A 15,401-nucleotide genomic window follows, 5' to 3' on the forward strand; every position below is an offset into this window, starting at 1 on the left:
AGGACTGTCTATGATAAGTTTCCGATGACACACAGGAACTTGTGTGTAACATACAAGAGTTGTGGAACTCATGCAGTGTGACATAATGAACGTATAATACTATACGTGTAATATTTGTACAGACACCACATGTATTTATTTCCCTCTGCAATATACTTACACATACTGCTACACATTAAAGTACATATACAATGTTTACTTTCTTATAAAAAGTTTCTTTAACAATTAAGTAACCTACAAAATTTAACCCATAAACATGCTAAAGCAAATATATAGCCATATAACCTTGGAATTATGAAATGTACAGTTTTATATTTACTGCCCAATAACCTGCATGAATCTTCAATCTATTCCTATCTCACTATGATAATAATTTCATCAAAGCCAAACACCATGTACATGTTGTGAGATTAGACACCATCACGAAATATAATTAAAGAGCTCATCAGATTCAAAGGGCTTAAATGTATAATTCATAGTGAAAAAACATGGGCTACATTTGGTGGTAGGTAGATAGAATCAGCATGGGTTTTTTTATCTGATTTATACATGTTGAACATCTTCTACATCTGTTCAACATCAGGGGCTAGGAATCTTATACACCCAAGACCGAAGATCCTAATCCCATACAAAAAGATATATTTCTTTTTACTCTGTACAAAACGAAGATGCTTTCTGATTTAGATCCGCTGATTAGATATATCCTTTCTGTGTGTTCCTCCAGCAATAAAGAAACAAAGTACATTTTAACTTGAATTTATACTCGGTTAAAACCATCAAAAACAAAGCCCCACAAAGTACGCAAACTATAACTGTTATAACCCCTGATTCCGATACCGACATTGCAGTTTCAAGACAATGCATCTGAGGCCACACTATGGTGAAAGTGCACTGTGGTTCGTAAATCTGAACACATATTAAACTTCCTATGGGTTTTTTTTCTCTTAAATTTAAATAAATATAACACGGAGACAGATTTCACACCAAAGTTATTTTCCTTTAAAAAGAACACAATCATTATATACATTTACTGAAATCTCAGACTGGGGATGTTAAATTTACCTACAACTCAAAACTTATTGATCTCCCAAACATACTTTTGATCATGGTGTTCAGGCTGATGTGACATCCCCCCCTCCAATATATCTCAGTATATTACTTATATAGTATTAGAATAATGTTACACTCTTTATATATAAACATATAATAGACAATACAATTAAAGGGACTGATTCACGATTGTCCATCAAATTTTGTTTTCCACTTTCAATATATCTAAAGGGAAAAATTTCACTACAAAAAAAAAATTAGAACTAGGGCATGATGACAGCAGCTCATTATAGATATTTTATCATTTGTTGTGTATATAAACAAAGATTGAGTTTATAAGAACTGCTATTTTTACAGCAGATCATCAGAGTTTTGAAAATGCAGGGTCCTAAGATTTTTAAAGTCTATGATATAACATTTCAAGTCATTTAAAAGTTATATTTGTGTCTGTGCAAAATTAAGATGCTTTATTTTTATTAGATTACAAAATTAACATTTCACTGGTTTGTTTGTTAACAAAAATATTGTCCTTAACCTTGCATTAACAATGTTCAAATTTTGGTTCTTAACCTAATTTAAATGTCTGACAGTTATATTTTCAATATTCAATATACGTATTAAATACTAAATGAAAATTTTTTTTTTTAAATGTGTCTAAGTCCCTTTAAAATTAGTGTTGTGTTCAATTCCTTTCTATTACATTTTGATATGATTAAAAGACAAATTATTCTCTCTCTCTCTCTTTCTCTCTCTCTCTCTCTCTCTCTCTCTCTCTCTCTCTATATATATATATATATATATATTTGAACTGCCTGATGAACCATGCAGTAAATGATTGTTTTTTATGGAATGTGTCATTCTGATTTTCAATATTTATTTACAACTGTGCCGAATCAACTTCTAATATAAATATATATATATATATATATATATATATATATATATATATATATATATAATTAAGGTATAAATCATTAACTGAGTGCCATAAGCTCATATTTCTCTTTCATACAGTTACAGGCAAATGAGGCATATAATTTACCACATCCTTTTAATTAATGATATGATTAATGTGGAAAACATTCTCTATTTCAGTCACATATAACCACATCATATTTAGCTTAACATCGTTAACATTTAATCTACACTCTGGAGGAATTCAAAACTGACTACATATACTTAGTACATGTATATACAATTAACTTATATTTAGTGAGAGATTTCTCAATAAAACTGATTATGTACATATTGTCTTCTAAATGTAAGCAGGCATTGTACACACACATACATTATGACAGAAGAATACCTGCTTTCCCATGGCCAAAAATTGTCTGCAAATCCACACAAAAACATTGCTTAATCAATGGCCGGACTCGGAAGAAAACAAAATCAATTTGTAAGTTTACTGTTTAACATCCATGAAGGATTCAATATCAGGCCAGTGACAGATCATATCCACCTACTCCTACTGTGTAAATTCCATCACACTTAACATGACAATGACATTCAGAGGTGCTGGGTCAAATTACCAGGATTTGGCAAAACATTTTACAAAATTGACTCCTTCACAATACTGTGACCTATCAGCTGATTTAGACAGACACAAATAAAGTATCCATAATCTGCCATCACACAGTGCAGTCTGAGGCTGTGTCGACTTTCCTTCTCAAGATAAGGCTCCAAAACAACTCCCAGCCTTTAGACCGCTACACTTGTATTTGTCACATATTCTAGGCCCTGCAGTGTTCTCAGATGCCTCCAGAAATATAAACTTCAAAGCTATTAGCATCCAAAATGTCAAAACTTCAAGTCAGATTGGCACACACGCACACATTGCCTCTATCTCGATCTCTCTGATACAAGGTAGAGGTCAAATACAATTTAAAGAAATGTTCCTTTAGTCACTTTTTTAGACAATTTAATGGATCCAAAGAAAACAATGAAAGGCGGTTGGAATATAATTAGCAGAAACTTGCCAACTGCCTCTCTTTTCCTTGGTATGTGAAATTTTCATTGACTGACCTATTGTGACAGATGAGACAACTGCTTAAAGCCAGCCAATATTTAAATGAAGTGAAAAATTCACATATCGTAACAAATTATCCTTAATGCCCCCAATGCATATGCAATTAGTTTCTGAGTCTGATTCTTTGAAGCTGCAGTCAGAAGACAGAAATTGAGAATGATTTGCAGGAAATAATGTTTGCAAAGCATTAAATCAATCCAAGCGATTTCTCAGCTTGTGTTTATTGTAATAAACCATGACTAAACCTGCTGAAGAATTTACCCTTCACACAGAATCGGATTTACTGGCTGGGCAGAGAACAAAATTACCTGGTTTATCATTAGCAATTAAGATAACAGACACAATTTATTATCGTTTGATGTGTATTTCATCTGCAGGAAAAGTATACAAAAATCATAATATTTGGCATTTTGGTCTCATATTAGCTGAGAGCTTGAATTGCTAATAATTTCTCTTGAAGTGGAAAATTTCAATTACCTTAATATTAAATGTCTCTACATCAGGACAACCATGCAGAGTTATGTAAATAGTTTGATTTACACAGAAATGGTTCACCTGGCTCAATTAGGAGGACAGAAAACTTGCAGGTGTATTGATTGAGAAACAAATACTCAAGATAAATAAGTGAATATATACAAAAAGAACAAGATGTGTTTGTGAAACACTATGCCCTCTAGATACAAATGTAAAGTCTTGTCATAAGGAATCTATATACAAAATATGAAATTTCTACCATAAATAGTTCAGGAGATCTTGTCTTGGAAGTAGGTCAATCTCCAAGGTCACAAGGTCAAAAAATTTCTACAAAAAGAAAGGTTTTGTCACATGGCATGCATGACAACCCTTTCACTCACCATTGAAAAGTTACGCAAAAAGTTAGAATTTCAGACAGACAAGCAGACAGACAAAAACATATGTCAGGATAAAAACAATATGCCCTCCGATCTGTGATACGGAAGCATAAAAATGGGGATGTAGTTTACAGATTAGCAGGTCATGAGACCATTAGTCATGCTCCAGATCATGAATAATTAAGCATCATCTAATTGAGTTCGGTGTCTGATAGAGAAAATTTATTCAGACTTTTAAAATGCATTAAATTAGGTCTGCCAATATAATTGATGTCATCATGTGATAACCATTCCATTTCCTATCATTTTTATTAGGGAGGGGAGGTAACACTGATTAGTGATTAAACATACAGCCAACTGCCAAAAGTTTGTAGACAAATGGCGGATGTATGTGACATGCCTTGTTAATTTTCATAAATAATTAAGCCTGTTAAAGAAATGCTTTAAAATAAAAGTATGAATTTTTCGCTTCATAATTTATTTCAATGTTCACTGTAACAGTTTTACTGTAAATGTGAATTCATTATAAGCATGTTCACTGTAACCATGTTTTACTGCAAGTGTGAATTCATTATAAGTGTGTTTGCTGTAACCATGTTTTACTGTAAGTGTGAATTCATTATAAGCATGTTCACTGTAACCATGTTTCACTGTAAGCATAAATTCATCATAAGTGTGTTCAGTACAACTGTGTTTTATTGTAAGTGTGAATTCATTATAAGTGTGTTCGCTGTAACCATGTTTTACTGTTAGTAAGTGTGAATTCATTATAAGTGTGTTCACTGTAACCATGTTTTACTGTTAGTAAGTGTGAATTCATAAGAAGTATGTTCGCTGTAACCATGTTTTACTGTAAGTATGAATTCATTATAAGTGTGTTCGCTGTAACCATGTTTTACTGTAAGTGTGAATTCATTATAAGTGTGTTCGCTGTAACCATGTTTTACTGTTAGTAAGTGTGAATTCATAAGAAGCATGTTCGCTGTAATATGTTTTACTGTATAAGGATGTGAAGGTGACTCAACATATTTTTAGATTAATTAGTGATCTGATAAATTTTGTTCTTCCTCTTTCCTTTCTAGATGATATTAGTGGGAGACATGGAGATCCATTAAAGAATTTAAGCTCACTCAATGGTCAATCTCCTACGTTCTCCTCACATATGTATTTACAGTAAAACATTTGTCAATCATTACCACAATTTCATCTCTAACTTTTCTTCCCCTTGAAAACATCAGCTATCTCCAGGAAACATCAACTGAATACAAGCAACATATGGGGGCCTGTCAAAGTACTACAAACAAATTGGCCATTCAAATGAAGCTCTGCTGCCAATGGTCAGCATAAATCTCCAAACATTGAAGGTTTTGTAATTTTTCAAATGTAAGAAACTAAGGTACCGGTATATGAGGAAAATAAAATGATTGAGAGAAACAATCTGGACACTAATTCAACAAAAGGGGATCCACATTACAATCTGCAATTCACAAAGACCCCAAAAGTTTGTATCTGGTGGGAAATTCATGTCGGGAAGGAATTGCTCTTGATCCTACAAAATTTTACAAAATCATAGCTTCAAATATTTTGAACTCACCATAACTAATTGAATACATATATCTTTTGTATATCAAATAATCATTTGCATGAAAATAGAAGCCAGAGGCACTAAAATGAGTAAGGGTGTTAATCTGGGAGGTTCAGTGGTGATGTGACTAATATTTTATCTTTATCAGATTAAATTATTGTTTTATGAAGAAATGCTTACTTGCGTGTAGCTTGGAGATTAGGAGAACGGGGCTTTTCTCTAGTAGCTCCGGCAAAAACTGGGTAAAACATTCCTTATTGTCATTCAATAATATCAACTTAGACAGCGTACAGTATATCCTAATGAAAACGTGAAATCCACCTCTCCAATAATTCACAATATATAATTCATGTTAATTGATCACAATGTGACCTCGGTTTATGCAGCTTCTGAGTTAAGTCTTTCAATATAATGAGGACTGAAATCCTAGCTGTAACAAGTGTTTGAATGGATACACACAATTCTACTGTCTTGTGACCTCTATACTCATGTGTGTATTGTGTGAGTGTTATTTATTTTGGTTGATGACAAATAACCACAGCTGGAGTCTGAATGTGTAGTGTTCCATATCTTCATGTACAATTTCTTTCCTTCCTGTTTCATCGAGGAGAACAGGAAGTGTAATGGAGGTTATTAGTACACTTCGACACTTGGACACATTCAACATTACTAAGTACTGTAATCATTTAAATACCTGCATGGACAGTTTTCATACCATAACAAGATCCCCATGGGCCTAATCATTCACCTGATTGAGCCAACATGGCCCTGCTGTGGTTCAGATATTATATATTTGAAAGATTTTTTTTAGTTGTTAGTCCTATGAAAAAACTTAGCCCCATTAATACTGTGGTACAAACCTAGCCCCAAAGGCCACAACATTACCATGATACAAGGTCAAGAGGTCAACAACCATGGATGAAATGTAAAGTCTTGCCATAATTAGGAATATATATACAAAATATGAAAGCCCTACCTTTAACAGCTCAGGAGATATTGCCTAGGTTAACTCTTTAAAAAAAATCACAAGTCAAATCCAAGGTCAAAGTTACAAGGTCAGAAACTTTGGTACCAAAAGAAATGTTTTGTCACAAAGAATGCACACATGAAAGATATATCATACCCCATTCAAAAGTTATGACCAAGGTTAAAGTTTTAATTAAAGTTTTGAAATTTGGGTCAAACTCCAAGGTCACAATGTCAAAGATCAAGGTAAGAAATGTAAAGTCTTGTCATAAGGAATCTATATACAAAATAATTAATGAAAGCCCTACCTTAAGTAGTTGAATAGTCTACATTAGGTTTCTTAAAAGTAGGTTAAACTCCAAGGTCAAAGTGACAATTAAGGTGAAAACTTTGGTACTAAAACAAAGATCTTGTCACAAGATATGCACATATGAAATATGAAGGCCTGATCACGCAACATTAAAAATTATGAGCAAGATTACACTTTCAGAGAGACAGGACAAAGTAATATGCCCCCTGACTTTAGTATCAGGGGCATAAAAAAACTACACAACTTCAGAACATTTGTATTTTGATATGACTTACTGTGGCCCTGCTATACTTTTGAAAAGAATTTGTTTTAATTAATTTCCTGAACATTTCATATAGAACTTTGATATCCTTTTGTGGCCTGCTATATTCTGGGGAGGGGGCTTACGCTGGTAGGGGCACTGTTGTATTCTGAGGTATTCGAGTTAATATGGTGTGCGCTTTGTATACATAGCAAAGCTAGTAGAAGAATAAAAATTGTGCTGCGCAGTCACGACGGGAAGAAAAACGAATCTCATAGAAGGGCATTAAATTATATGTGTCATCACTAGTAATTGATTTTCATTGAAGTTGCCCTAATATAAGTTGCATATTAAGGATAATTCCAGGTCAATTTAAGTCCTTTAATTTTAGTAATTTTTTAATTTGCACTACCTGAAGATGCTTACATAAGGATATGATCATAAATCAGGTCCTTACTGTTTTTTTCAAGGATGTTTCCCCAATATATTCCCATATAAAACTCTGATCCCCTACTGTAGCCCCCACCCTACCCAAGGGGACACTGAAATGAGTAAACTAATGAATTTGCACTACCTGAAGATGCTTGCATATTAACCTGACTAATCCCAGACCTGTTGTTCTGGAGATTTTAAAAGATTTTTGCTATATACCTACAAATGTATATGCACTATGTAAATCTTAAATCCCCTTCTTTGACTCCAGCCTTCCCTTGGGAGCCATGATTTGAACAAACTTGAATCTATACACAGTATGTCAGGAAGCTTTCATATAAGTTTCAAATTTTCTGGTCTAGTGGTTTTTGAAATTTTTGATTTTTAAATGAACCTACCATGATATTTTTGTATATTCTTTTTTATAATCTCTCTTTTGATTGGAGTGAGCAAACATGAATCCCCTAGGAATGATTTATACCAAGTTTAATTGATATTGGCCTAGTGGTTCTGGAGAAGAAGTTGAAAATGTTTCTCAAAAGTTTACCGACATGCAGATGGATCATACAAAGATGGACAGACAGACGCCAGACAGTGTTTGCCTATTTCTGAGTATTATAGTCAACTCTCTATAAACCGCCACCTTTTGTTCTTTTGAATTTATGGCAATTATAACAAATTTGGCCATGAATTGAATTTCTGCCATCTTTGGGGAGAAAAAGTTACTATTCTTGGATATGTAAGAGTTATCTTTCCTTTACATACAATACTTATGTATTACGATAATGTAAAAAAAAAATATACAGTATCTCATAAAAAAATCATTTTCAAATTTTCTAACATGATTAAAACAGTTTTATCAATAATAAAGCTTCATTTTAAAACAATACATGTACAAGACACATATACACAGTAATATGTTCCAAGTTATTTTAAACCTTGTCCAGTGTCAGTATTTAGCACACTGCATGGCCAATTCTTGGCAGGTGTGCTGTCATAAACTGAACCAGGGTCAACAAGAATTTTATCCTTTGCAGGCAAAACATCACCCACTGTCCTCCTTTTTATGGGCTTCTCCCATAAAACAGTAAATTGATTGGTGATTTCCTGTTGTGTACATTTCGGATGTTTTCTGTGATATGTAATAATTAGCTTAATACAGTAAAATATCTCTATCTCGAAGTTCAAGGGACTTCGAAAAAACTTCGAGATATCCGGGGGTTCGAGATATCCAAAATCGATCTTGAATTTTTTTTTGAAGGGGGATATATGATGCATAGTATGGGATTTGCATTATAAACAACAACCCCGTTGCCGTTTCTTATAATGCAAGTTGATTGATATTGTGGGATTTCCAAGGCAAATATTTCGGTGTTTTTTTCTCCATATCTATAAACATCACATTCACAATGTGTTTCAAAATTAATAAGATGATCGTACAATTTGTATGCTTACTTTACTGATGTCTAGGCCCGACTAGGATGTAGCTATTGCGTTGTAGTGAAAGAACCTATCACGTAAGAAACAAAAAAGACGGATTTTTAAAAAGAACTTTTTATGTTTATTAAATACAATATCTTATTAAGTACAGCTAATACGCATGCTATTTTATTCAGCATTTTTTATCCATGTTGATAATGTGTTTGGAGGGATTTCGTATTTTTTAGCGATGGCCGCCTTACTGTCAATTCCTTTCTCTACATCTGCAATAGCTTGAATCTTAGTTTCTATGGTATGCGATTTTAACTCTCTTTTAATGCCAGGGATTAGCAGCTTGTCTTTACTGTCTTGAGACATGTTGTCGAATGATGAAAATTTCACGGGTCTCTATTTATATGTTGTTGTGATCCAAAGTGTTTAATTTCTGTTCACTTTGAAGATTTTCGTGTTTTCTATGTTCTAGTTTTAATGATGAGGCGTGTATTATTAAATGCATTATCGTTATTATGATTAACTTCAAGCTCACTTCGACAATTTTGTGCGTTTATCTAACCCACATGTTAATGATATAGCGTGTATCAATCAAAACACCATCCCTGGAATCGGGCGTGTCGGTTCATAATTGGCGGTGGACTTCATCCGCAATGTTGGAAGGCTTCACTAATCACCTGAGCTGTTGAAACAATTATGGCCACCCGTGACTACTCGGAAAAGGCGAGGGTGGATTAGCAGTCATTAATTATAATTGATGTAGCCGCGGGCGGAGACGTGTGTTTTAACGACGCCAGGTATGGTAAGCAGACCGGAAAATTGACTGCACTTCGAGATAAGCCAGGTGAAATTAGGCATGGGACCTTGAAAATACTTCGACATAAGCGGAGTATTCGAGATTACCGTGTTCGAGATATCAGAAGTTTTTCAAATCATTTATATAGGGAAAACGGCCGGGACCGGCGGTCGACTTCGACTCAAGCGGGGTATTCGAGACAAACCATACTCGAGATACAGATATTTTACTGTACTTTCTTCAAAATTCAACAGAAACCTCTATCATGGTGAAGCCATAGCTAAATGAAATATTTTTTATTGATGTAAGAACAAGATGACAGTTTATATCAAGTAATTTTCTTGTTGATTTCATACAGCAATTATAATTCTAGGATCCTTCCGACCAGGTGTACGCAGAAGATCTATATTGACCAATTTATCGCTTTACTGACCACATGCACCAGTGGTGGTTTATTGAGATAATAATTAAACACTTTGAAATAGACTTTTGTAATAAAAACACTGTGGCAAATGGCGATAGTGAATTTGGTGTTTTAACGAAAAGTAATAGGAAAAATGTTCTTAGAAAAATGTGGCGTATAATAACAAAAATGGTGATAAATTGAGTGGCGATAATTCGAGAGTTAACTGTATAATATAGCTCACAATATTATAGTATTTACTACAGCTATTTGACACTGTAGAAAGTTTATTGTTCACATCGTCAGTAACTATGGCTGCATTTGGGGAATAATGGCTGTCCCAGACATAGACTGACCCAATCCGTGTTATTCATACCTCACAGTGAGGGCAAGGAAAGACAACTCTGGGCAGAGATTGCTATCATCAGTATCGTACAACTGCAGAGATTTGTTTGACTGGATTAACTGTGAAAACTGCAGAAATACTTTACTCTGTATTCTCTTCAGTGTGAATTGTTTGTATCACATTATCCATTAACCAAATCATGATTAAAATCATCATGTAAAACAAACTATTTTAAAGTATTAAATCTTCTTCTAGCTATCTTTGAAGCAGTTGATTATAAGTACTAGCTATCTATAAAGCAGTTGATTATATATATATATATATATATATATATATATATATATATATATATAAATATCACAAACAAAATCAGTGTTACCTCTAGGACACCTGTTTAGGGATGACCAGATCACTTTCTGCATGTAAACCTCATTCTTTTTCCATTATAAAGATCAATGGCTGTTGTAATTTCCAGCTGAGGATATTTTTTTTGTTGTTGCTCAAGTGACAATCTTCAAAGCATGACTTTCCCTGTTTAAAAATAGATCTGATAAAAAGCATATTTCCCCTTTATCATGATTATCCATATATGTATATGTAGGTATAGAATTTCATCCTTATGATACCAATATTCATCCTTTGACCCTTTGACTTTCAGGCAAGTGGATCTATATATATATACATATATACTAACAGCCTTTACAGAGTTAAGAAATGGTCTGAAATCATCTAGCTGTTTAGGTTTAGATTATTTTAATTCGAGTATCAATTTTTTTATTATCATTTTTTTTTGGTCACCAAAATCACAATGAATACACATCAGGAAATAGCCCCATAGTGTGAAGGTTTACATTTTGTATAACACAATGTTTCAATTACTGCCAGGTATAAATGCATTATCCTATAATTTGTTTCTCTTTCTGAGTAAGTAAAAGTCTTTGTAGGGAAACTAGAGCTGTCCTAGCGGGACTGAATTTACAGCAAATTATACTTTCAAAGCAGACCCAATTTCTTATTCTAGCCTTTTCTCTGTCTTTTCATTTTCAGTCTCGAAGTTACGAAGCTGACTCTTCTCTAATAGAAGAAAGGATTATGTAATACATTTTGGTCATATTAATTCCTACAAAACACTGACTCACAGCTCACACAATTTTCTTTATATAGCAAGTCCATGTTATCTCGACATTTTCCTGATGATCTTAAATGAGGATCTTACTCTAGTCAATTCTCTGTAGAATCAATGAATAACCTTGAAATTTCATAATGACCTTGAGTAAAGGTCATAATACATTCTCTAACCCTTTCATGCATCTAGAAGTATATTCCAAACTGATAGAATATATGTCAAGAAAAGAGAAAAGATGTTAACTTTCTTAAAATTGGAAAAACTAATTTGAAAATACTGGATGCAAGTCTATATATGGATTATAAAGCAGATTCCCAAATTTTCACCATGTAAAATTTTACAAAATCAATTTAATTAAAATATAGATCCTTTGATCCGCTCATTTTATCGCTACACAAAGTAGCAATATATGTGAGCGGATCAAAGGATCTAACTTTAATTAGATTGTTACAAAATTGTCATCCTCTCCGGAATTATTTGAATTCATGTGCATCACCTATCAATTATTAGACTGTCATAAGATATGTTAAGATTTTTCAGTATAATCAACATTTTCTAAAATACCGGGGGATGGGGATGTAAAAAAAATAATCCCTTGACAAAAATGTCTGCAAACAGATGGACAAGTGCATGGATATAATATTTTCAGTCAGTATCTGAAACCCCTTGACCTGATCAGCTTTACGAATACTAGTCTAAATAAACAAAACTACAAAACCTCTGTACTTAAAAAAAATTTACATGTGAATAAATTGTAACTTACGTTGAGCCCTTGTAGAGAAGTAAATAACACTGTGGGTTGTGTTTTCAAAGATCTTCCTTGTTCAGGCTTTTCTATTGTGCAAGTCTAGGAGATAAATTGTAAGTGTTGTTAAGACTAATATATAGCTTGGCTTTTGAATAAATCAAGACCCTGTCCTTTTGTTGTGTGTATTGATAAAACAGTGACTGTTAAAATTCACACATCAAATTATTTTCCAACATAACAGGCCTCATGAAGTTGAAAGGAGATTAAATATCCTCATCTAAAAGTTTAGTGTACACGATTGGAAATTGCTTAGCAATTTCACATTTTTAACACCTCCCAATCGCCACTCCCACCTCCACCTTCAAATCCACCCCCAGAAACAAACACACAAATCAGAACAAACTTTGTAAGGAAGTTACATTTGTAACAGAGTACTAACAGAGTACTAACAGAGTACTATAGAAAATTGTGCCCGTGGTCTAGAAGTAAATTGGAAAATTGTTATTATTATTATTTTATTCTTTTATAAAGCGCAAAATTACATGTAGTTTCTATGCACTAATGAAATGAAATATTCATGAAATCAATGTATTTCTTCTAATTTGCATTGTAAGTGTTTAGGAAATTTGAAAAAAAGGGTGCATGAATATGATTACATCTTCATATGAAAAACAAAAGGCCCACAGGCCTTATTGGTAACCTGAATACTAGTGAAATAGTATCACGTCTACTTCCATGGGCTATGAAATCTAAAAAAAAAAAAATAATCCTGTTCTGAATATCTAAGCTAAATTCTAATGTTCAGCAACAGTATAAAACAAGATGTGTTCTTAAAACTTCATTGCCCTAAAAAGTGCAAGTACACTGATGAAAGGCTTTAAATAATAGGTGTATTGACATTAAAACATCAAAAGATATGACTAATTTGGACTCATCCTAAAGTCATAACCCAGGGTTATGAAATACATCATTTATGCATTTAGATTTTATACAGTATCAGCAAACTCACACATAAATACTACATGTGTATATACTAAGTTTGGCCCCACCCTGGGGTCAGAACCCTTACTCTGGAGATCATCAAGTTACAATTTGGTAAAAGACTACCTGCTCTATCCATTTAGTTTCAATTTAGTATCAATAGCACTAAAGTAGATGTAATTTAAGTGTTTTACACATAAACACTATATACCAAGTTTGGTCCCACCCTGGGGTCAGAACCCTTACCCTGGTGATCATGAAATTTAATTTTGGTAGTGGCTTTCCTGCTCTATATTATGCATTTAGTTTTTCTTAGATGTGTGCGATTCTTGAGAAGAAGATTTTTGAAAATTGGTCAATTTTGGGTAGTTTTGCCCCCCCCCCCCCCCCCCCCCCCCAAGGCACCAGGGGTGCAGGAATCCTGAAATTTAAAATTTATGTCCCCCTTGTTCCAAATATGTTTCATACAAAATTTGAAAAGAATTGGAATGATAGTTATCAAGAAGAAGTTAAAAATGTCTAATGTTCACACATTTCATAACTGACCATTTTGGCCCCACCCTGATACCAAAACCCCTACCCCTGGGATCATCAAATTTACAACTTTGGTAAAGGTCTACCTGTTCTTTCTAAATATCTATTTCCTTTTTAAAATTTAATTTAGTAACACTAAAGAAGATATTATTGAAGTGTTTTACACATAAACACGTACTATATAAAAAGTTTGGCCCCACCATGGAGTCAGAACCCCTACCCCGGGGATCATGAAATTGACAGTTTTGGTAGAGGCTTTCCTGCTCTACATCACTATGCATTTAGTTTTTCTTACATGTGTGCAGTTCTTGAGAAGATTTTTGAAAATTGGTCAATTTTGGGTAGTTTTTGCCCCGCCCCTAAGACCCCAGGGGTGCAGGAATCCTGAAATTTACAATTTATGTCCCCCTTGTTCCAAATATGTTTCATACCAATGATATTTATCAAGAAGAAGTTTAAAATGTCTATTGTTCACACATTCAATAACTGCATGACCATTTTGGCCCCACCCTGATACCAAAACCCTACCCCTGGGACCATCAAATTTACAATTTTGGTAAAAGACTACCTGTTCTTTCTAAATATATATTTACTTTCAATTAAGTATCAATAGCACTAAAGAGGATGTTATTTAAGTGTTTTATACATAAACACTACATACCAAGTTTGGCCCTGTCCTGGGGTCAGAACCCCTATCCCGGGGATCATGAAATTTACAATTTTGGTAGAGGCTTTCCTGCTCTACATCACAATGTATTTAGTTTTTCTTACATATGTGTGTGGTTCTTGAGAAGAAGATTTTTGAAAATTTGTCAATTTTGGGCAGTTTTTGCCCCACCCCTTGTGCCCCAGGGGTGCTGGAGTCCTGAAATTTACAATTTATGTCCCCCTTGTCCAAATGATGCTTCATACCAAATTTGAAAAGAATTAGAAAGGTGGTACAGTCAATAATGTTCAATTGTTAATGCACGACGGATGACAGATGACGACGGACGACAACCAATTGCAAAAGGTCACCAGAGATTACTAAGGGTGAATATGATTACATCTTCATACGATTTGTTTCATTTCCACACGTCTGAGAGCTTCTTTCAGAATAGAAAATTTCACTGTATGATATAGATACAGATGTAGGTGGTAAATAAGTATTATTTATTTACATGACTGTGTTATGGAACTCTACAGACAGTCTGCACTGTTAGAAATATCAAAACATTATAACATCAGCGAGGTAGCCTTTGATATGAAAATAGTCTTTGAAACGCTTCTCAAGGAATGAGTGCTTGTTTGGATAAATATGGTCATCAACAAAAATCAACCCTTGGCTTGTTAACAAAAGGACAATTTAACCAGCTGTCAGGAACATACACTATACGCATCACAAAAACAAAATCAGGCAGAACACCACCACATGCATTACCTGCATTTTAATACTTATAGTAACATCGACTGAAGAATGCAAAGAAAAAGAAACTCACCTATAATATCAATATACTGAAGAAGACAATATTCCTATCTGTACAGTCAAAGTTTTATAACTATCATTATAATATACTGAAGAAGACAATATTCCTA

The 15,401-nt window shown here is 33.6% G+C and overlaps 1 protein-coding gene across 10 annotated transcripts in view; it reads right to left on the minus strand.

The window, feature by feature from the left end:
- LOC125657846 (phosphatidylinositol 3,4,5-trisphosphate 5-phosphatase 2A-like) overlaps nucleotides 1-15,401 on the minus strand; it is a 64,355-nt gene that overhangs the window by 47,209 nt on the left and 1,745 nt on the right. For 6 of the 10 annotated variants that reach the window (XM_056148685.1, XM_056148692.1, XM_056148688.1 and 3 more), the window contains exons 2-4: nucleotides 12,327-12,410; nucleotides 10,817-10,968; nucleotides 5,693-5,750 (exon numbers count right to left, since the gene is read on the minus strand). In XM_056148685.1, the coding sequence (XP_056004660.1) occupies nucleotides 5,693-5,750; nucleotides 10,817-10,859 (101 nt within the window). In that variant the 5' untranslated portion in view covers nucleotides 10,860-10,968; nucleotides 12,327-12,410. Of the gene's footprint in view, nucleotides 1-2,356; nucleotides 2,815-5,692; nucleotides 5,751-8,916; nucleotides 8,972-10,816; nucleotides 10,969-12,326; nucleotides 12,411-15,401 lie in introns of those variants that run through there. The other 4 variants (XM_056148691.1, XM_056148690.1, XM_056148689.1 and 1 more) reach the window with 4 other exon arrangements.

The sequence above is a fragment of the Ostrea edulis genome, chromosome 9 (assembly GCF_947568905.1).
Source record: "Ostrea edulis chromosome 9, xbOstEdul1.1, whole genome shotgun sequence".
Classification (NCBI taxonomy): Eukaryota; Metazoa; Mollusca; class Bivalvia; order Ostreida; family Ostreidae; genus Ostrea; species Ostrea edulis.